The 24,440-nt window shown below is 37.2% G+C and overlaps 1 protein-coding gene across 15 annotated transcripts in view; it reads right to left on the bottom strand.

The window, feature by feature from the left end:
- The window catches only part of adgrb2 (adhesion G protein-coupled receptor B2), a 389,817-nt gene that overhangs the window by 131,392 nt on the left and 233,985 nt on the right, over window positions 1–24,440 (bottom strand). For all 15 annotated transcript variants that reach the window (XM_058404654.1, XM_058404659.1, XM_058404647.1 and 12 more), the window contains 3 exons: window positions 23,879–23,954; window positions 21,065–21,167; window positions 13,988–14,031 (listed from right to left, as the gene is read on the bottom strand). In XM_058404654.1, the coding sequence (XP_058260637.1) occupies window positions 13,988–14,031; window positions 21,065–21,167; window positions 23,879–23,954 (223 nt within the window). The remainder of the gene's footprint in view (window positions 1–13,987; window positions 14,032–21,064; window positions 21,168–23,878; window positions 23,955–24,440) is intronic.

Raw genomic sequence — 24,440 nt, 5'->3', positions numbered from 1 at the left:
AGAGGGAAAGGAATAGTGATGGTCTGTCAAAAGCAATGGATAGCAGAGCAGAACTCTACGCTTGGAACAGGCAGGTAAACGAGTGAAAGATACAAAAAAAGGACTTGCTTGCTGAAGTATATGGTCACGCTATGAGAAATGGGACTGAGATTGAGAGACTGGGAGAGAGGTGTGCTTTCTTCTTCATGGTGAAAAATTTAAATCCCTGGAGAATATCCGTGAATAAAGTTAAAAACCTTTTTTCCAAATTTTTTGGGGAAAAAGCCAAGCTCAGGTGTTCTCATGCTAAGATATTATAATTGGAAAAAACACGAAAGGAATGAATGGCATTGATGTTGGTTTTGTTGTTGTTTGTAGTGTTGGTGGTGGTGTTGATGGTGGTTTTCTTATTGTTTGTAGTGTTGATGGTGGTTTTGTTGTTGTTTATGGTGTTGATGGTGGTTTTCTTATTGTTTGTAGTGTTGCTGGTGGTGTTGATGTTGGTTTTGTTGTTGTTTGTAGTGTTGATGTTGCTTTTTTTGTTATTTGTAGTGTTGGTGGTGGTGTTGTTTGTAGTGTTGATGGTGGTTTTTCTTGGTGGTTTTGTTTGTAGTGTTGATGTTGGTTTTGTTGCTGTTTGTGGTGTTAATGGTTTTGTTATTGTTTGTAGTGTTGATGTTGGTGTTGATGTTGGTTTTGTTGTTGTTTGTGGTGGTGATGTTGGTGGTGATATTACATTTGTTGTTGTTTTTGGTGTTGACGGTGGTTTTGTTATTGTTTGTAGTGTTGATGGTGGTTTTGTTATTGTTTGTAGTGTTGACGGTGGTTTTGTTATTGTTTGTAGTGTTGATGGTGGTGTTCTTGTTGTTTGTAGTGTTGATGGTGGTGGTGTTGTTTGTAGTGTTGTTTGTAGTGGTGATTGTGATTTTGTTGTTGTTTGTAGTGTTGGTGGTATGGATGATGGCTTTGTTGTTTGTGGTGTTGATGTTGGTGGTGATATTACATTTGTTGTTTGTATTGTTGATGGTGGTGTTGATGTTGGTTTTGTTGTTTGTAGTGTTGATGGTGATTTTGTTGTTTGTGGTGTTGATGTTGGTTTTGTTGTTGTTTGTGGTGTTGCTGGTGGTTTTGTTATTTGTGGTGTTGATGTTGGTTTTGTTGTTGTTTGTGGTGTTGCTGGTGGTTTTGTTATTTGTGGTGTTGGTAGTTTTGTTGTTTGTGGTGATGATCGTGATTTTGTTGTTGTTTGTGGTGTTGGTGGTATGGATGATGGTTTTGATGTTGGTGGTGATATTACATTTGTTGTTTGTGGTGTTGATGGTGATTTTGTTGTTGTTTGTGGTGTTGATGGTTTTGTTGTTTGTGGTGTTGGGGCTGGTATTGTTGTTGTTTGTGGTGTTCTTGTTTGTGGTGGTGTTGGTGGAGTTGTTGTAGGTGTCGGTGGTATTGTTGGTGCTGCTGTTCTTATTGTTATCATGTTTCATGCATGCATGCATTTCATTAATGTAACTGATACACTAATAACACCACCATGAATTGAACTGAGATCTGGGCAGCAGAGAGAAGACAAAGTACAAGAAGAAGAACATGGAGCACAGCTGGAAAAGGAAATGGCATTAAGATGAAAGGAGGCACCCTGAGTGCTACCTCGCTTCAAACAAAGGTCGTGGGGATAAAAAAAAAATTAAATGTTGTGCAGAGCTGAGGTCGTTCAGAGTAACAGAGAGCAGAGAATCATTAGCAGGCTATTGAAAAGGAGTGCGTGGTAAAGACTAATACAGTGAACTGACAAAAAGAAAAGGAGAATAAATAGATCTCGATGAGAGAAAGACGCAGCTCTCTGGTAATGTTCCGGACTAAAGCTGAGAATTTTTCATGATGTGTAGCTATCAGGATTATGGTACTAATCAGCGATTATCCCAGTTTATCTCAGTTGATTTTATATCTTATTTGCATTTGAATTAGTAGCGATAAAAATTTATTTGATTCAGCTGCTTGAGGACTTGAGCAGTTTTGTGAGCATGAAAAGTGAAATCAAGAATGCTGTTTTAGAGATTTCAGAGTTCAAGGAGATATTCTTATTTTAATTGCAGTTCCTCACTTCTGGGGAAACAGAAAGAAATTTGAATTTATCCATGTACTAGGTTCATTTTCATTCAGTGCTTTCTAAACCGAATATATCCCATACCCAGGGGAAGGACTTGGGTATTAGCTTGTTAGCTGAAAACATGGCTCAGTGATTAATTTTTGCCACAATTATTTCCTTTTTTGAAAATCACTTGGTGGAAAAAGGAATGAATGAATGAATAAATAAATAAATAAATAATACAAAAAACAGCAATAATAATAATAATAACAATAATAAGTTTTTATTGTAAGTTTACCCTCCAGATTATGTTTAGTCCACAGATGACTCAAATTTCTCTCAGTGAAGTACACCACTGCCTTCCATCATCATCATCAGCAGCAGCAGCAGTGCCCCTAACCCTCGACCAAGGCTTAAACATGTCCGGCATATCTCATAGTACACACAGAATCTCCATATGTAGGATACTGTTTTTGTCAACAAGCATGCGTGGTAAGAAATCCCTCAAAGTTGAAGAAAAAAATTTGCTCTCATTTAACAATTTGCTGTTCTCTGTATTGATCTAGAGTTCAGTAAGCTACTACCAAGTTTATTTGATGAGGCATGGATATGGAATATCTCAAACTCTGTTGGCTGTTAATAACTCAGAACTCAGTCAAGAACTTTAACACTTTTTGTATTCCATATACATCAATACACGGAATCAGATCAGGGCACAAATATAAAGGTTATATATGGATTAAAATTATCTTTTTTAACTCTTTGTCAAAGACAAACTATTGGGGATAAACTACATTTAAAGGCCAGAAGTGAAGAACAAGCATGTTCTAGCTCAGCCCATAGTGGACCAACAAGTTGGATGGCTGCCCGATTCCATTTCTGAAGGAAGCAATATTGTTTCATAACAGCTCTCAATATCCCCCACTGCATCCGAGCAGATCCATAAAGCTTTACTCAAAACAAATTAGTTCATAACAAACGCAGCTTTCCCCATTCCTCTTTCGGCCGCAATGGCTGCACGGCTGTGAAAGCATTAGCGAATCACTGTGCTAATACAATCCTTACAGTGCATTCATTATGACATTGTAATCAAATGCAATTCATCACGGGGTGTCGAGGGATTCTGCTTTGTGCAATGCTTTGTATTTTATGGGTCTGATTACCAAGGCCCCTTTGCGCTTTGAGAGCTTTGATGATTAACTTGGAACATATGAAGCAGAATGCGGTGGAAGCTCCAGCACTGAAACTCTATCTGGTTTGATAAGGTCAATCATGGTAAAAAAAAAAAAATAAAAAAAAAAGGGTGGGGGGGTTGGGGATTTTAGTTTACACAGTGGGCAAAGTTCAGATAAACTTCTGGCTTTCCTGTCTGCTGTCTATCGACTGCTTCTCTTCATTGAGGTTACAAAAACATAAATATATACAATGGAACCTCAGCATACGAATGCCCTTATGAAGCATTTTGGCTATATGAACAAACCGAACCAAACCAAACGCCAGCTAAGTTGCGCGTATGTCCGGGAGCCACTCAAAACTTGTCTGCATCAGTGGAAAGCCAAGTGAAGCCAAAAGAAACGATTTTACGAATTTTACGAATGTTATTTCAGTCAGCGAAAGTTATTTCAAAAGAGTCAACCCACGATACCAATGTTGTCTTCAGCATGCGTTTAAAAGCTATGTGATTTTCTGACAGATAGGTGGCATGGGTGGTCTGTTCTATTTTTAGCCCAAGCTTGGTGGCATGACTTCCTGTGAGGACCCTTGACATGGAATGCTTGGCTTGGGTCAGTTCTTTGTAAACAGCCATACAGTTTACATACGCTTCGTATTGGTCATATATTTGGGTGGCTGGAACGGTTTATCTGCATTTACATTATTTCTTATGGGAAAATTAATTTGGCAATACAAATTTTTGCCTTAAGAACTCTCCTCCAGAATGAATTAAATATGCAGAGGTTCCACTGTACAGAGCTCATAATCAAAATACAGCCCTGTTGTTTGCCTGTGGAGTTTGGTTTCTTTTGTTGAAATATTCACAAGAATTAGTATACTATAAGATTTTTACTCTATAGGAGCTACGCTGAGGGAGTCTTTACAATAATAATACTATGTATTATACACAGAAGGACCACATGGTGTGCTTGAGCCTCTGCTTTTCACCCTCAGGCAGTACAAGTGCCCTCTTGAGAGTTAAGTCAGCTTAAGCTCCATCACTCCTGCTTACAGCAGTATCAGTATCAGCTGCTTATGGACACCGAACCTCAGACATGGATACAGGCATCATCTCAGCCTTCGAGTGATCATCAGCTAACTAGGTTAGGCCAATACATCAACAAAGCTTAATGTTTTGTTTAAACCTTTACAGTGTTTAATTTTGTACAGTTAATTTTAAAACAGCAGCAGTGATGATCAAACTATTATTAATTATTAATCAATTGTACAGATTGGTTTGTTTAGATAATATGTTAGTCTACTAACAAGAATTTAGCTAACGTAGCCTCCTTGTAATTACAGGCTCTTAGTGCAGAGAAATAAGTCTTCGGACACTTTTGTTTTGTTTTCTTGTTGCTCTTATGGCTTGTTGGAGTCATATGGATGATGAAGCAACTTTCTAAGGTTCTCAGGGACAACATTATTAAACAACACTGGAACAGAAAAAGCTACAGTACATAGCAAAAACCTGAAAATATTCCTGTCACTATGTTTTTTTTCCCCAATAATATATGAGAGGGGATATATGGTGGCTTGATGTTTATAGTACATTTAATTCAGACCTCCATGGTTGGGGAAAATTCCATTGTGTGTGTGGAATTTGCCTCAGTGGTTTCCTTGTGGTACTCTGGTTTCCTCCCCAAGTCCAAAGACATGCATTGTAGGCAGCTCTAATTGTAATGAATGGCAGGTCTCAATTGTCCATCGTGTGTGAAAGTGTGTGTATATGTGTGATTTCCCTGTGGTAGACTGGAATCATGTCCAGGGACTGCCTGCCTTGTGCCCAAAGTCTCCTGGGATAGGCTCAGGGTTCCCCACGACCTAGTAGGATAAGTAGATGGATGGATGGATGGATGGATGGATGGATAGATGGATGGCTTGTTACACAGGTGGAAGGTTCATGGAACCAGAAATGATCATCCCAGTACAGGTGCACCATGCAAGATTACACAACATGTTGTCAGACTGAAAATAAGGAAGGTAAGAGAGAGAGGCTACAACATATTCACTCAAAAAGGAATGAAGATGTTTGTCTAAAATTTATACATGAGCATTCAAGAAAATCGAAACTCCGAAGATGGAAAAAACAAAGATAGAATTCTTTGTCAATTCTTTGTCATTTTTGGGGAAAGAAGGGTTGTATGCATGTGTTATCCTAAGATATGAATCATCATGACATGATTGCTTTTCTGTAACCAGTACAGGGGCATTACACATCATCATAGAAAATATGAATGTAGCAATGTACCAGGACATAAGAGAAGAGAATTTAATCTCATCAGACAAAAATCGGAATCTGGGTAGAAGATGGACAAGATAACATACTCAATATACAGACAAATGAACTCTATGTTTTTATGGAGGATGTTGAAGTTGCAAGTCCATAGCCATAGCCGTTTGGAACTGAAAACAAGTTACCAAGAAGAAGGAGCCAAAATTGAAAAACAATGCTGCAAAAATCTAATTACTTCTTCTCATAGATGGATTGAAGCTGTAATTACCGAACAACATTACAACAAAGTGCTAATGTTGTTCATTTGTAGTGTGCGAATAATTTCAACACTACAACAGTATATATGCTTATGGATAATAGTTTTTTTGTTAAGTCTAAAGCGAAAAGGCATTGTGTGTGTAAAGTGGATTAGCAAAAGCAAACGTTTCTGGATCCCCAGTATATATAAATGACATCTGAATTAGTTAAGTACACTACATCTCTAAAAGGTTTTCAAAGAAATAAAGTAAATGAAATTTTACTGTAATTAGTAGCCTACTCAGCAAATGCACATTCAAAGGCTTTCGCATGGGGCTGTATTCAGAGTTGCCAACCTAAGTTAGAAACTTAAGTTTCTAAAGTAGCATCAATATTTAAGCAGGGAAACTTATCTGTATTCAGACTTGGTTTACACAGCTGCTTAAGTTGAATTTCTGGCTGCCGCATACAGATTATTAAAATGTCCATATGCAGTTCACATTTCTGAGATTTTTCTTGTGTTGAGCCTTTGCTAAAGGTTGCGTCGTCCGAGCACTTTTCTTTAAGTCGGAACAAAACCAGGAGATAAAAAATGTGGATTGACAGTTTTCTCTTTGCCCCAAATTGCACTGCAATGTAGCATTAAAGTGACCCACAACTGACACAGTTTATAATAAGATATTAATAAACAATAGAAATTAAGGAGTAATTAAACACTTTATATAATAGCAGTGAATTAATATATTGTGCTTACACTAGAGATGGCTGATTGTCAGGAAGTCAAGAAGATAAAAGGACCCTTACCGTGATAATCATGTTAATCAAGTACAAATTTCCCAAATTATAACTATGGCAAGGAATGAGGATGGATTCTAGCTCCTCTCAGTATATTGATATATTCTAGCTCCTCTCAGTATATTTCCGCATAGAGAGGTTTTCCTTGTCATCTGTGGCTTGTTCCTTAGAGATATTGATAAATTTTTAATTTTTAATAAACACTTCATCTAATAGTCTAATATATTGTGTTTACACTATGAATAGCTGATTGTCATGAACAGGAAGTTAAAAGAATCCTGGCTGTGATAATCATGTTAATCATGCACAAATTTCCCAATTTATAAATACGGGGTTGATATTAACTTCTCACTATGTGCAGTCAAATCAACTTTAAATACAGCCCTCTGTGATTTCATTCCACTCGCTTTAAGTTTTAATGTAAAATGTATATCCTGAATTGATATATTTCTGTAAAGCTGCTTTGGGACAATGTCCATTGTTAAAAGTGCTATACAAATAAATTCTTACTTGCATAATGTTAAAACCAGCCACTACTAATCAGCAACTGGTTGATATTCTCCACTCAATGCTGTTTAATAACTGTATGCTTAATTAGCCATACGTGTGAAAGTAAGTCTTGAAACTAGAGCCGAGTTTATCTCAACTTCAACTAGTCCATCAACAGTGTTACACATATCCATTGCTCAGACAGGCAATAAGACTGGCAGCACAGGCTGTTCCAAACAATGTGAATGCTTTCTTTTTCTGACTGGCTGAGAATTACGAAGCAGTCAAACAGACATTAAGGGTTTCTACTGGCAAAGCCCAAGCTCAATCACCAGCTATTTGCACCATCTAGGACATCCTTCTTTCTGCTTACTACTGCTAGGTTTCTTACATTCCAAATGATTTTCAAACTCACTATAAAAGTCTAGACCTGCTGCACAGGTTTCAACACAAGCTTCAACATAAACAGCCTCATTATTCACATTCCTTTTCTGGACCGCTTACTGTACATGTCATACTTCATAATGTCAAATATATACTTTTAATAAATTACCTGACGCTATAAACTTGGCTTTAATCAATATTGCAGCAGTTTTTGCATCCATCTTCTAGAACCATCATCATCTAGAAGCCTAACACATACATGGTCATTGACACCAAAGTTTTTAAATACTGTGAGGAAACCTGGAACTTAAAGACAGTAACGAAAGAGAAATACTTTGATATATCCCCAGATGATTAACTAAATACCCTATAAGGCTGAGTGTACCCGTCATGTCACCATACCAGACCTCTGCAATGTTATCCTAGCATTTCAGAACCTTAGTTTCCTTTTAAGGTCACAATATTTTGGTAAACTCTGTCCAGGGTGTATCCTGCCTTGATGCCCGATGACGCCTGAGATAGGCACAGGTTCCCCGTGACGCGAGGATAGCTCGGATAAGCGGTACAGACAATGAAATGAAATGAAATATTTTGGTAAATGTCTGACTTTGGTGGTCAATGTGAGCATATCTAGAGGTGAAACATGGCTAAAATTACCCACCTATAGTAACTTTGTAAGACTAACCACTTTAAGACACCTATAATAGTTTGAGTTCCTAAAAACTCTCTTTCCAAACAATTTCTGCATCCTCAGTCATTACCATCCAAGTGGTCCTGGCATGAGTGATAATGAAATCATGTGAGCATCTGGTATTATTATTTTTAACAAAGAACACCTCTTTCTAGATCCACTGCAGTTCTCCTATATGACCATCAACCTAACAGCGATGGATGCGGGCCTCCATTACATCCTGGATCATCTGATTAATACTGAAGTCAATGCTAAAACTTCAGCTCCACGTTCTATCATCATACCATCATCACCGAATGACTGCATGGCAAGCTACTTCTACTAGCTAAATCTTCCATGACAGACAGGAGACAATATGTCCATTTTGGATCTATTCTGTCAGAGCCATTATCAATCAGTATTGGTGCATACTATCTCCTTTACCATGCTCGATATGTGCAAATGACTTAATTTCTCTTCGCCCCTCAGTCGATCTCATCAAGTTTGCAGACGATACCACTGTAGCAGGTCTCATAAAGGACAATGACAAGTCTGCCTACCACAGGGAAATAGCATGACACACAGCCTGGTGCGCAAGCAATAACCTGGAGCTGAACACTTGCAAAACTGTTGAGATGTGTACCGACTTCCACAGAGGCCAACCATCACACCCGTCTCTGTCTATTAACAGCAGCGCTGTAAGCACTGTTGAATCTTTCAGATTTCTGGGCTTCATTATTACGCACACCCTCAAGTGCTAGGAGAAAATCGCATGCTGAGCGAAGAAAGCACAACAGAGGATGTTCTTGCTGAGGCAATCGAAGAAAGACTAGGTACGTCCCAAATTGCATACTTATGCACTATTCTCTGCTATTTTGTAGGATAAATAGTGTGAGTAGTGTGTTCTCATTTTAAATTCCAACAAAAACAAGTGCACTTCAAGTGCTCAGATGATGCACTTATTCAGCTGAAAAAAACGTGCGGATTGTTAGACACTTCATGCATTGAACACTCGCAGCTTTGCTTACATAGCAGAATGTAGTGTGAGTGTCGGGGGCTACGAGAAGCTGATGTTAGAGATTCAAGATTGCTGACACTCCAGTGAACAAGTCATCTTACAAATACAATACAATTAATGTGTGATGAATTTTCTAATATTTACCATTTATTCTATTGCCCTATTATATGAATTTGACATAATTTCTCATTGACTGGGCTTCTGGTCAGTAATTTAAATGTTAGTGTTACATTTGAGTCAATACTAACCTCTTAAAATCATACACTATGGTTAGCAGTATTATTTGGAATGCAGCTTCAATGTATCTCAAGACTTCACTGAGGACACTCTTATATCCATCACTGTTGGTACTATGACTCCTTTACTTATCTCTACTGCTGAGATCATCCGATGTCCTATGTTCTCCAGCACAGTGGAAGCACTGGCCTAGAAATCTGGAAGCTAGCATCAGGTAGGTGCTAGAAAAACCATCAGAGCTCATCATTGTCATCCATCCATCCATCTATCCATCTATCTATCTATCTATCTATCTATCTATCTATCTATCTATCTATCTATCTATCTATCTGATTGTTCATTTGTGGCACTGTGTATGTGTGTATGTACAGAAGTTAGATTTCAGCAGCACCAATAACATTGAGATAAATTTCCATACATGTAACAGTTAATATATGAATGTGTTAATAAATAAATAAATCTGCTGTGATTCATAACTATTATTTCACCAAGTGCGGATTTTACTTTTAAACTTTAAAAAAAAAAAAACGTTCACGCTCGGGTTGGTAAAGATCACGTTGTGTTTCATTGTGAGAAAAAAACAAAACAAACAAACAAAAACCCACCTTTTTTTTTTTGTTATAACGAGGATTAGCCAATTTTAGCCACATAAGTAAGTTTCTTTATGTTAGGAAAAACTATTTGTACTCTGTACTCTATTTGTACTACATTACTTGAGTATTCTTGTTACAACACTTAAATAAATAAAAATACATATATAACCCCTCCAGGTTGGAGGGGTGTTCCTTCCTCAAGTGGAGGAGTTTAAGTATCTTGGGGTTTTGTTTACAAGTGAGGGAAGGATGGAGCGTGAGACTGACAGACGGATCGGTGCAGCGGCAGCAGCAATGCGGTCTATGTACTGGTCTGTTGTGGTGAAGAAGGAGCTGAGCCGAAAGGCAAAGCTCTCAATTTACCAGTCAATCTACGTTCCTACTCTTACTTATGGTCATGAGCTTTGGGTCATGACCGAAAGGACAAGATCCCGGATACAAGCGGAGTTTTCTTCGTAAGGTGGCGGGGCGTTCCCTTAGAGATAGGGTAAGGAGCTCTGTCACCCGGGAGGAGCTCGGAGTAGAGCCGCTGCTCCTCTACATCGAAAGGGGCCAGTTGAGGTGGCTTGGGCATCTGTTTCAGATGCCTCCGGGACGTCTCCCAGGGGAGGTGTTCCGGGCATGCCCAACCGGGAAGAGATCCCGGGGAAGACCCAGGACACTCTGGAGGGACTATGTCTCTCGGCTGACCTGGGAACGCATTGGAATTCCCCTGGAAGAGCTGGAGGAAGTGGCTAGGGAGAAGGAAGTCTGGGCATCCCTGCTTAGACTGCTGCCCCCGCGACCCGGCTACGGATAAGCGGGAGACAATGACATGATGATATATATATATATAATTAAATAATACAATAAAATACGAAAGGACATTTGGGAAAATAAATAAATAAATAAATAAATAATAAGTTAGAAGAGAATAAATAAAGAAATAAATATTTTGAATTAATATTCTAGAGTAAAAATAAAGAAATAATTTTTTTTTTTACTATTACCATTCCAAATATTCCATCTGTAAAACTAAAATTAATACGATTTTGTCAGTTAATAAAAAATTCAAAAACCAATAAATAAATAAATAAATAAATAAATAAATAAATAAATAAATAAATAAATAAATAAAAAGCCCACATTTCTTGCACCAAAGGCTCATTCAGCAGCAGTAAAGCAGCAATGTCTGAGACTGTGGAGGAAGATAAACATCCCTGGCCTGTTTACACATACTTGATTAATTTTCTTAATCACTACTTTTAATTTTACTTAAGGGCATTACTACTACAGTAGCAGTATGTTTCCAGAGATACATTTGGAGTCTTCTTATAACATAGCTAGCTAACTAGCACAGCTATGAGGCAACATGACAATCAGATCCACTGCACTGCTGCTTGTTAAAGGTGTAGTGTATCATATGTAGTGAAGTATATTAGGAAAGTCAATTATCAGTTTAAATAAGAGATTATACAGTGTGGCATCATATGAAACAAAAGGATATTGCATTATAATGCAGTCTTCTTTTGAAAACAGATTAAAGGCAGACACTGTGATGTTTTGAAACGTGTGATATTGGCTGGTGCAGTTATCATACTGTGAATAATCTGATTCAAATGAAAAGCACAATTGTGGCTTGATTATGCAGAGGCAGATATGAGAGGCTTCACAATCGTGAGTCTGGAATAAGAGAGAAAGAAACAATACTGCATTTACACACACACAATATCTGTCTCTCTCCACACACACACAGATTATTTCTCTCTCCACACACACACACACACACACAATATCTGTCTCTCTCCACACACACACACACACAATATCTGTCTCTCTCCACACACACAGATTATTTCTCTCTCCACACACACACACACACACACAGTATCTGTCTCTCCACACACACACACACACACACAATATTTCTCTCTCTCTCTCTCTCTACACACACACACAATATCTGTCTCTCCACACACACACAATATTTCTCTCTCTCTCTCTACACACACACACACACACACACACAATATCTGTCTCTCTCCACACACACAGAATATTTCTCTCTCTACACACAGACACACACACACACAGAATCTTCTACTCTCTACACACATACATGCACACACACACACTCTGTCTACACACACAAACGCACCAAATCTGTCTGCATGCATGCGCACACACACGCACACACACACACACACACATACACACACACACTCTGTCTACACACACAAACACACTAAATCTGTCTGTATGCACACATACTCACACACACACAGAAAGAGAGAGAGAGAGAGAGAGAGACACTAAGAGAGATGATCCTCATTATGGTAAAAAGCTGGCATCAGAGGAATTGTTTAAAGAAGCTGATAATTGCATGAGAAAAAGATGTAAATTTGAAATAAAGAACAATGGGAGAAAGAAAAATGATCACACTCACCATGCACTGCTAAAAGACCCAGCATGTAACACCATAATCGGGATAAAAATCTTAATCACAGGGCTGCTAAATGATATTCCTGACTGATCTGGAATTTCATTTGGTGAAAGATGTATGAGGGTTGCGTGTTAATTGACTTTGCAAGATTGCAGATAGAAAAGGTTTTCTCCCTCAGTAATTACCTCCTGCTACCGTTCCTCCTCAGCCAGGCTCGGCTTGGTGCTGTGCCGAGTGACCAGCATTCATTTAGCTGGGATGTTGTAGGGGTGTTGCACAGACACGAGCGTCTGAATTGTTAGAGCAACATGTGACACTGCGACAGGTTTTATTAATTTATTTTTTTTCAAATGCCATGTGTTATTTTTAAAAAAATTGTGAGACCAAGCCTCTAGGCATGTTAATGTACAAGAAAAGAAGAGAAAAGAAAAGAAAAGAAAAGAAAAGAAAAGAAAAGAAAAGAAAAGAAAAGAAAAGAAAAGAAAAGAAAAGAAAAGAAAAGAAATATCAGTTCTCATAACCTAAAATTTAAAGTTAAATTCCACATTTAATTTGTCTATACTGAAACATCTGTGACATGATCAGCGATGCTAATATGGTGCTAATTTGTTTTTGTTTTTTTAGCGGTCATTGTAATTCACCGATATATCAATGCTGTACTATCCAGCGGATAATTAATTAATTATTAATAGTAATTAATTAATTATTAATAGTAATCTCAAACATAAATTACAATCAGGATTTGCTATAAGCTTCCAAAAATATATAATTTAATGTTATATTTAAAAAAAAATGCTACGACTAAAAATAATAATCTTCTTTCGGCTTTTCTCTTCAGGGGTCTCCACAGCGGGGTCTCTCCACCTATCCCTATCTTCTTCATCCTCAACACTTGTACCCACTAACTTCATTTATTACATCCATATACCTCCTTACACGTTAATACAAGTTAAAAAAGTTAAGGCAAAGACTCGACTCAGCTAGTTAGCAATCTGTGCGCTGTTAAACACGACGGAATCAATGGTGATTAGTATAAATTTTGAAGCTTTGGATACTGATCAGTTCTCTTTAGGTGGAACTGAATTAGCAAGTAGTCAGAAGGTATTGTGGGTAATGTATGAAAGCATTAAGTGAAAATAGATCAATGTGACGATGAAAGCTCACACATTATTTTGATATGTAAAGGTTATGATGCAAATCCTTCAGAGTGGATTTTTCCTTTAACATCAATGTCTATAAGAATGCACAATGCTGTGACCTTGACTTATACCATCATCACACTGTATATTTTAATATTCAACACGCTGTTGCAATCTGACACGAGTTCAAACATACACAGTAGATGTTACACTATAGATCCATTCGAAGTCTGATTCAGTGACTCAAGCGGAAGTGTTTTTCTGTGTGTAGTGTAGATCCCACACAATCATTTAATTAATATCATGTCAGAGATTTAATTACTGTAGTTTTAATAAAAATGCTAACACGTCCTTTAGAAACACTAATAAGACTGAATAAACATAGATATGAATAGAAAAGGCTGTCGGGGATGGCTTCTGCAGCAAACGTGTACTGTACATCGGTGTGTGTGTGTATGTGTGTGTGTGTGTGTGTGTGTGTGAGCAGACTTACGGGCTGGTGTGGTCCCACACTACACACTGTGGCTGTGATGTGCCCTTTAGAAAATAGACAGAGAGAGCAGAAAAAACACACTTAGTGCTGTCAATGAGGTTTGAGGCAAATGACAATAAACGAGTAGACTCAAGATCTCTCAGCATCTTTTCGGGTTATTCCCACAGTGTTTCTGCACTGTTTTTCACATATTAATTCAGTATATAGTATATATTTTTTGCATATTAATTAGTATATCATGAATATTTTCCAATTAATTAATTAACCGATCAATCTGTACATTTTTTTTGATGAATATTAAATGCCTCATTTTTTATCACAAGCACCCTGAATAATTAAAACATATATGCAAAAATATTTGCACTATTAAACAAAAATATATATGAATTATATAATAATAATAATAATAATAATAATAATAATAATAATAATAATAATAATAATAATAATAATAAATTATCAACAAAAATAATAAGTTTCAGTGCAAAATTCTGATGATAAAAACAATAATAAAAATAATTAAAACAAAGGAAAAAATGTACATAGCGCATAAAATTATGGCAAATCCATTTCCTGGCCTTCAACCCCCTGATTTATCATTCGGCTCTGATCGCTATCGAAACCATAGATGATTCATTAGCAAAACTCATTTATGATTAATTGATTAGTATGACTCCAGGTTGATTTGTTCAGTTCCAGGCCAGTGTGATGCTCTAATCAGGGTTCAGTCATGCGTAACTCTGTGACTCACACATCGCTGGTTCATCATTGAATTGACTGGCATAATGAACTAATCTGTCCGAGCTCTGGCTCTGTCCATTATCCACAACTTACTGACCTTAATGACATAATAAACTATGCACAACCTTGATAGGCCACACACACACACACACATAAAAATAGAATGGAAAAAGATTGTTGAACTGCTGTCACACTTACAGGCTCAGTTAGACTCTCTTTCCCAAAAAATAAATCAAGGTGAAGAATATTGGCAAAGACTCTCTCTCTCACACACACACACAAATGCAAACACACACACACTGTGCACTGTGTCTTCTGACACCTTTCTATCATAGTCAGAATGAACTTTTTCATTAATTTGTGTTACAGTAGCTCTTCTGTGGGATCGGACCAAACGGGTTAGCCTTTACTCCCCATGTGCATTAATGAGCCCTCTGTATCAATGACCCACTTGCTGATTCACTGGTTATCCTTGCTTGGACCACTATCAGTAGGTACTAATCACTGGCAACATGCCACATGACCTGCTGTTTTGGAAATGCCTTGACCCAATCATCAAAACATTACAATCTGACCCTCGTCAGAGTCACTCAGATCCTTATACTTGATCATTTTCCTTGTTTTTTCCTTGTAACACATCAACCCATCAATAACTGACTGTTAACTTATTGCCTAATATATCCCAGCCCTTGAAGTGCAACTGCAATGTGATTTCAATGTCATTCACTTCACCTGGTAGTGGTTCATAAAATCTTATTTTCTATATATAATATAAAAAAAATGTTTTTTTTTTTTTCAAATATATTTATTTATTTATATATTTATTATTACAATTTTTAATTGTTACTGATGTTCTATCTATCTATCTATCTATCTATCTATCTATCTATCTATCTATCTATCTATCTATCTATCTATCTATCTATCTATCTATCAGGAGAAACATGATAAATGTTGCTACAGAACATGTAAATTATTTACATTATTTTACATTTATCATTTATCAAATTCTTTACATTTATTTTACATTGATCAAGTTCAAGCTTGTTCATTAAAATATTTGTTTACAAAATACTAAAATAATGGAAGAAATGCAAAATGGAAATTAACCAACAGAGTTTGTGTTGCTGCTTCAGGTAAATACTTTTGTCTCCTAGTTTTACAATAAGCTCACTAAGCTAAACTCACTGTATGATTTATTGTGTAATTTCAATGTAGTTAAAGAATTTTACAATTTTACATCACCCGGGTTTAAACACAGTATGTCATTATGTCATATATATATGTATGTATGTATATATATATATATATATATATGTATATATATATATATATATGTGTGTGTGGTCCATACACCACCGCCATATATATATATATATATATATATATATATATGTATATATATATATATGTGTGTGTGGTCCATACACCACCGCCATATATATATATAAAATATGTATGTATATACTGTGTGTGTGTCTTCTGAATCCATCATGTGGCATGTCCTGTGCTAATTGCTAATTGCTATTGTGTGAGTTAATTATGTGTGAGCACTGATGGCACGCTAAAACCACTGAAATCACTTTCACTTAGATCTGCTGTCACTAACAAGACCCAAACCACTACACGAGCTGATGGATATGGATGAAGCCTGGCTCTGTCTCCATGTCCCAGCAGCCCCTCTGGGTCAGGCTTGATGAGGCGTACTGCCTCAAAGCATCTCACCTCACCAACATCTGTGGCCACATACTAAACCCCCCACAACATACACAACCGGCCAAGCTCAGAACTACTCAGTTGCAGCTGACTCAGGACCACTGCTGAGCCGGGCATGACCTACTATTTCCTGGAGGGACTGGGAAAGGTTGGGGACGTGTGCGCTTACACACACACACGCACACACATACACACACACATACACCAACACACACACACACACACACTCCTGTACACATATACTCAGTCCCAAAATTCTTGCCAAAGGTATCAGGTGAATGTTGCTATAGCAACCTTATTCTCAGGGGCGATGAGGGCTTAAAATGTCAGAATTCTCTCCTGATTTTTTTTAGCCACAGTTGCAGCACGCTAACACAAGAGCCTCCGTTGCATTTATTTCTTTATTTATTTCGAGATAATATATGATGTACAGTAGTGGATGTTTCTATTTCTACTATTTTTATGTGAATAGTAAAGTTGCATGTTAATCTGAAAGCAGCTGCCAGGACGAAAAGAAGAAGAAAAAAACACTATATATATATATAAAAATATACAAAAATGCAATAAAAAGAAAATGAAATAAGGGTTGATATCATCAAATAAATTATTTTACAGTAAGACCTAAGGCTGTGTTCACAAAGAACCTCATCACTAGGAACTAAAATTTCCTAACAAAGACTTTCTCCTTAAAACCTATTCAGGAGACTACTGAGAGAAACCTTTATTAAAGGCTAAGAGAAGTACATGAACTGGCAGCACTGACTCTATTGCTGATGATGGCTGAATGCTTGATAAATGAATACTGACAGTGATTGGCTGGAGTTGTAGCAATCTACATGCTAAACTCGTAACTGAAATCCCAACTGGTGTCCGGATTTCATAAAAAAATAAATAAAATGGCCATGCTTGTTAACCTGAATATGCAAAAAGGTCGTTAATAACGGCCTCGATTATATTAAGATGCTACTCTGTTTATAGTTTGGGAAACAGAACCAACTAAGTTCATTAGAGAAAATCATGTATATACAAACCAAAGTATGTGAGTATAATTTAAAAAATGTTATAAACATAGTGAAGTGAAATGGCTTGTATGGAGTATAATGGTATTCTACCTCTGGGATTTTTCCCCTGAGCATTTTTCAGTTCACAAATACACACAGACACAGTTTCAAATCTGAATTCAGACAGATATGAATTATATAGTATATAGTATATAGTAGTGGCAATATACATAGTGTTTAAGCATTTAGATTTTTTTCATGTTTGAAGTCAGCAACACTTTCATTTTAACGTTTTATGACTGCATCAGCCAATCACTGTCAACGTTCATTCATGAAACATCATCTGTAGTTAACGTGCCTGTCCTCAGCTTTACAATTTGCTTAGGAATTCGTTACTCAAACTTCCTTCTGCAGTTTTGTTTTCAGCAGCCAATATGTTTTTAGAAGAAATTCTTAGCTAGAAACTTTTACTATCAATAATGCATGTTGACTCTGGGCATGTGTCACTCAGACTGAGCATGTATAGCTAGCCAGAATGATGTACATGTACACTATATGGCCAAACGTATTGTTCTTCCCCAATCTGTTGCAACGAAATTGAAGGCAAAGAATTGTCTAGAATATTTTAGTATGCTGTAGCATTACAGTTTCCTTTCACTGGAACCAAGAGCATGACAATGCCCCTGTGCACAAAGCAAGGTTTATACAGCAATTGGAAGAATTGCATGTCCTGCACACAGCCATGACCTCAACTGATCCTCTTTGGGATGAACTGTGTGCCAGACTTTCTCAACCAACATTAATGCCTGACATCACTAATGCTCTTATACATGAATGAACACAAATCCCTATAGCCGTGCTCCAAAATCTAGTGGAAAGCCTTCCCAGAAGAATGTAGCTTATTATAAAAGTCATAAGAGATTAACTCTGGATTGGGATGCTCAGCAAGCACAAAGGTGTGTGATGGTCAGGTGTCCACAAACCTTTGGCCCTATATAGTGTAAGCTAGATGGATGGTTCATAGTACACAGGCTGGGTATACTCAAGTTTTCTGTTATCATCTTTTTTTGTAAACGTAATTAAATCCAAATTCAGCGCTGAAGGTTTATTTCTCTTTGCACTCAGTGAATGTTTGAGTATTCATTTAATATAATATTGCTACTTCCCACTATTGTTTACTGGTTGTACTAGGCTATAAAAAGTGACTTTCAGTCATTGTGCTATCATAATCATGTTTCAGCTGCTTCCATGCAGCTCTGTCTCTTCCATCTTGCACTGCACTCACTTCGGCACAGCTTGACCATGACCATGGACATGACTCATGGCGAGACCCACGGCACATAAAACAAACTGATTAACAGCCTCCCAGCGATATTGGCTTCTCATTTGTATAAATTTTAGAAATTTTCAGCCCGCCTGCTTTGCGCAGCTCTCACTCTCACAATCGACAGTAAACGAATAGGTGGCAGGTAAGAAAATGCTTCATACTGTGACTGCCTGAATACTGTCTTAGTGGCAAGGTTAGATTGTTGGTGAATATGGTCTCAGATGTTGAATCAGGGTCTTTGAATTATATTGTATACTGAGTATATTGAAAATAAAAAACACTCAGCAAACCCAGCATATACTTCAAAAAGCCTATTTTTATTACTAATACGTACTAGTAAAATGAAAAAAAGCAATAAGTGCAAACTTAACTCTCTCAAGACCTGGAGTTCTGCTGTAATAAGATCTCTATCGAGTTATAAGATTATCTTGTACATACTCTATAATAGCCAACAGCCTTTATAAATGGATTTAAAATAAGTTGTAAGGAAGGCTTTAGGTTATGTGAACATGTTACGAGATTGTTACTCTATGTCCAAAAGTTTGTTGACACCTGACCATCACACCCATATGTGCCATTTGAACACATCATTCCAGATGTAGCCTACTGCACCCAGCAAACAAAAGTGTATGAACATTCAGTGGAACATGAGAACATCTGGGATAATTAAGTTTAACATCAAATTAACATCAAGAAAACTTGAGGACCCATCCAACCTACACTATACAACGAAAAGTTTGTGAACACTTGACCATCATACCAATATGTGCTAGTTGAACATCCCATTCCTTTTACAGTTATAATAAGCTCCACTCTTCTGGGAAGGCTTTCTACTAGATTTTGGAGCATGGCTGTGGGGATTTGTGTTCATTCTACTGTAAAAGCACTAATGAGGTTAGGCATTATGGGGGTGAGGAGGCCTGGGGCAGTCAGCATTATAGTTCACCCAAAAAGAGTTCAGTGAGGTTGAGGTCAGGGCTTTGTAGAGGACAGTAAAGTTCTTCCACTCCAACCTTGGCAAATCACAGACTTCACCACTGTCATGCTGGAACACATTTGGGCTCATTTGACATTCACAGCATTTGGCAGACTCATTTCTACAACTGAGCAGTTGAGGGACAAGAGCTTTGCTCAAGGGCCTAGCAGTGGTACCTTGGTGGTCCCGAGATTTGAACTTACAACCTTCCAATCATTTGGCCAATGTCTTAACCACTTATCAACCACTTACCATATGCTTCTCCCTTAGAAATTCTAAAAGCTACAAAATGCAAACACATTAAACAAAGGTATGCTTCACACTGTTGTATCAACAGTTTGGAGAAGAGGCACGTCTTCAAGTGCCTAGACATTTGGCCATACTTTAAGCCATATAGGTATACCATGTCTACCATTGTAAACATCTCTGATCTTCTAATTCTCCATGAACACTCAGTCAAGACAGGTTTGATTGATTTAGAGCATAATATAATGCTTATTTGATTATGATTACAGGCTTCACACTGATTTATAGAGGATTACATTTACTGTACAAATGCACAATGTATTTGTCATTTAAGCCATTTGTATGCCGCAAATCCTCTCACTTTTGGTATGTGCCATTGTTTTTGGGCCTCTCTTCTATCACAGCACTGGCTTGTATTGTGTTCAGCTGTTCTGTGTATCACTTTGATTATTTTGTCTATTACACTTTGTCAAGTGTAAGCTTGTGCATCATATTATTAAGTGATGCCTTTTTAGACCTTTGCATGCATCTTTGTTTCAAAATATAGATTATCCCTTGATTCTGCTTATGTTTTGACCCATGCTATGATTTTTGGATTGTCCATGACAATGTGCCTGTTTGTCTATTAAAAGAAAATACTATATCATTCATCTTTCTCATAAGATTGACAAACTATACTTTTACCATAATATATAAAGAATATTTTGATAAAAAAGAGACTTCAAATCAAAGACTTGTGGATATTTTGTTTAAAATAGAGCACAGTAATAAGTATAATATTAAGGGACATGTTTGTATCGTATCATTATTTATCCAGGCTATATGTTCTATCATAAATATAAGCTGTTAACATGAATTAACAAGCAAACATTGTGTAGTTTGCACACAATGTCAACCCATGTAGAGATAATTATCTGAAAATTACATAGAGACTATTATCAAGAGGTCAGAAAGTCTTTGTAGGAACCTGGATCATGGTAATGAGCCATAAAGCACACACTGAATAAGTGCAGCATGCATTTACACAAACATTGGTCATGATTGTTTGCGTGAAGTGATTGGTTACTTACATTCAACAAAGGTGCCAGTTCCACCACGACTACTGGCTCTGTGGGTTTGGGTTGAGGACGCACTGTGACGCTTAAAATCTTCGAGCTGATCACCAAAGGATCTCTGAAAGGAAAAAGAAACACAAGAAGTAAAATGAAAGCCATTTTTACATGCTTCATATGTGCTCACTGTACCACATTATCATTTCAAGAGTAAAAAACCTACACAGAGATGAACTATATGATGAATATAGAGTATAAATGACAAACAACTAAATATTTGTTCTGGTAAAATGTTTAGTTAGCATTTATGGAGGGTGTCTCCAATGTCAGCACTGAAGTGAGCTGTACCTTTGCTTCTTAACCTTATATGAGGTTGCAGTTTCTTAGAAAAGTGACGTATTACTTCAAGAGGCTGATGAAAAAATGTTTAGCTGTTATAACATGAGTGAGAAGAGCAACAAACTTCATGGGTATTCCACAACATGAAACAAAGCTATAATTTGATTTCAAAATATGACTTGCTGTGAAATAAGAGGAATAAACTATTCCTTGCAGAGTCAGTATATTCCACATGAAGTTGTCTAGCTTTTGCCGGTTTGCTTGTATGTTTTGTGGGTTGGCTTAAAGAGGGACCAGCCATGTATTCACTCCAAAGAGAGAGAGAGAGAGAGAGAGAGGAGAGACAGAGAAGGCTGTAGGCTCTTGGGAGAAAATTAATGAGACTCAAATCTAAACTGAACAAACAGCCACGATCCCATCCATATTTATCAACAAGCAATCTCCCTCAGGAATATTGACCTGAATGGCAGGGCCTTTCCCTCAACCCGTAAAAGCATACAGCGAACAGAAGAGAAGAAGGGAGTCTTGTCTAGAAACGCGAAGTAAACAAGTCAGCAACTGAGCAAGCCAAAAATCAAAGAGAGTAGCAGTGAAGATGGGACTAAGTCTGATATAAGGGCAAAGGGCACTGACATGGTTTTTGAGGATGGATTGAAGAACACTACAGGGGCTGACAAAAACAAGAGCTCAGCCTCTTAGATCATTGCACATAGATTTCTTTTGTTTTGTTTTTTACTTTTCAACTATGAGGCAGAAGGAGTCCTGCAGCCCGGTTCAAGCTAGCATGCAGAAGGTCCTCGACTAAATAATTTGCTTGGACAAACATCTTTTTTTGCACAGCATCTCCAAAAACAAGGCTTTCTACCCGGGAATTTAATTAACCAAAGCTGGTTGTATCTATTCAGTTTGAACGCGGATTCTTCTATTCATTCTTATAACGTGCAATGACAGAGTATTTCTGCCCTGGGGATAAAACAGATGCATTAGTCATATCAGAGAAATGGTAACAGAAGGTACTGAGAACAATAGATTGTCTCTTAAGGGATTATAGGATTAAGTAATGCACCGCATGCCAAGTGGTTTATGATACATCCCCGAGGAGAACATTACAATATAGATAGCATGGAGAATCTTAGATTGGTTCTAGCAGAGGTATGACACTTAATTGAAAAAAAAAAAGTGTCATAAATAAATAAACTACGGCTTCGCATGAAAACGTCGCCTGCCCAGGTATTTCACACAGGTCCAGTGTTGCTTTTAACACACTCATGTTGCTTTTTACACATTCGATTTCTGATTGATGAATTAGATGTGAGAATAACCAGTGACTATAACTGCCCACTACAATCAGACACAAATCCTTTATTGGCCGCAAAAGCAGGAATGACATACAGTAGGGTAGTTTCATTAGCAACGTAAAGACATAGCCACTGTGTTTATAGGTAACTATCAAAAAAGTAGCTAAAGGTACATTAGTTAATCAAAGGTACTACAATAATCATGTAATCCAGAGCAGCTGACTCCATTAAACGTATTGTAGATGCACCAAAATAATTGCTTTTTCCAGATTACAGTTTTACACAGTAGGGATTGCATGAATAATTCATTTTATTAGTTAGCCAGCAGTTACTAGACATAGTTAAAGCTGTTACAGGACATCGCTAATTTCAGGTGGTTTTATTTGTACAGTAAAGTACACATCAAACTGCACTTCAATTAGCAGCCACATACATGCACACACACACACACACACACACACACACACACAAGGAATTCAATCAATGAGAGTGCAGATACTGAGGTTTGGTGTAAACAAGTGCCAGCTTTATATCTGGATTGACTGTACCACAAGATTTCCTGTTATTTGAGATGCTTCTCTTTGCAGAAGCATGTCCAGGATTAGCTGATTCACCTATTTCCATAACTTTAAACCATATAAAACTTTACACCAAGGATCAAGACACTTGGGTGGTGCTAGATCAGGTCAGACTCCACCTCATGGACTTATTATTTAGCACAGTCCCAGATTATATTTCCACCATTTCAGAACTACATGGGAATTTGAAAGACATGCTAAAGTCATATAGCTCTTTTCCCCATTGCATATTTTTTTTTACCATAAAAAATAACAAGAATCCTGCAAAATGAGCCTCAAATATGTTGGAAAACTGGTTCAATCTATTGAGGACAAAGCCAAGTACACAATCTCTAGGAGAAGAAAGAGGTTACTAAGGCAGTGGAAAAAAGACAAGCTATAGTTACACTCTTATTATATTATTGGTATTATATTATATACAATATATTGATATGACATTATGTATATTATTAGATATTTGGAAAGTTGTTGAGGTGATTCCACATGGCCTTGAATCACGTAATAAGAAATAATTTAATAGTTTACCTTTGCAGAAATTTGCTATAGGTTTTATATATTTTTCCAAAACATTTTTTGCAGGGTTTGTGTGCATTGTTAAGTTTTGTTGGAACACTTACTTTGGTGGTGGAAGAATAAATCCGAGGGTGCGGTAAAGGATTGCTCCGATAACAAAGTATGAAGCCTCATCCGATTCTGCAAACAAGACATGAAAAAACAAACAGACTTCTAAAAGGCTTATTACAACAAGGCCCACAAAGTAGTGGCTAAAGTAGCAAATAACAATCCCGCCAACACGCAGATGCCATATGCCCATTAGGCCATGAAAAATCGGCACAGCAGCAGCAGCTGTGTCAGTTTAAAACCCCTGACATTCATGTTTCTTTATCCACTCCTGACTGACAGATGGAGAACAACAAACCAAAGCAGCACAGGATTTAAGAAGTTGTCTGACATAAGGACTTTGAGCCAGTCTGGACAATTTTAGTGACATTTCAGAGACAGACAGAAGGGTTTTAGAGATGTGACCCACCAGTCTGGATCTCCATCCTTCTGCCCAATCCTTCCCTTAAGCATTTATCAACTGTGTTCCTCCATACACATCTGTGTTTTCTTTTTTCTTTTTTATCATTTTTTGGTTTTTAGTTATTCCCATAAAGACACTTTTGTATTTGTATCTTT

This window comes from Hemibagrus wyckioides, linkage group LG12 (assembly GCF_019097595.1).
Source record: "Hemibagrus wyckioides isolate EC202008001 linkage group LG12, SWU_Hwy_1.0, whole genome shotgun sequence".
NCBI classification, from domain to species: Eukaryota; Metazoa; Chordata; class Actinopteri; order Siluriformes; family Bagridae; genus Hemibagrus; species Hemibagrus wyckioides.
The sequence above is the reverse complement of the archived record's forward strand: the minus strand, read 5'-3'. Positions and strand labels throughout refer to the sequence as shown.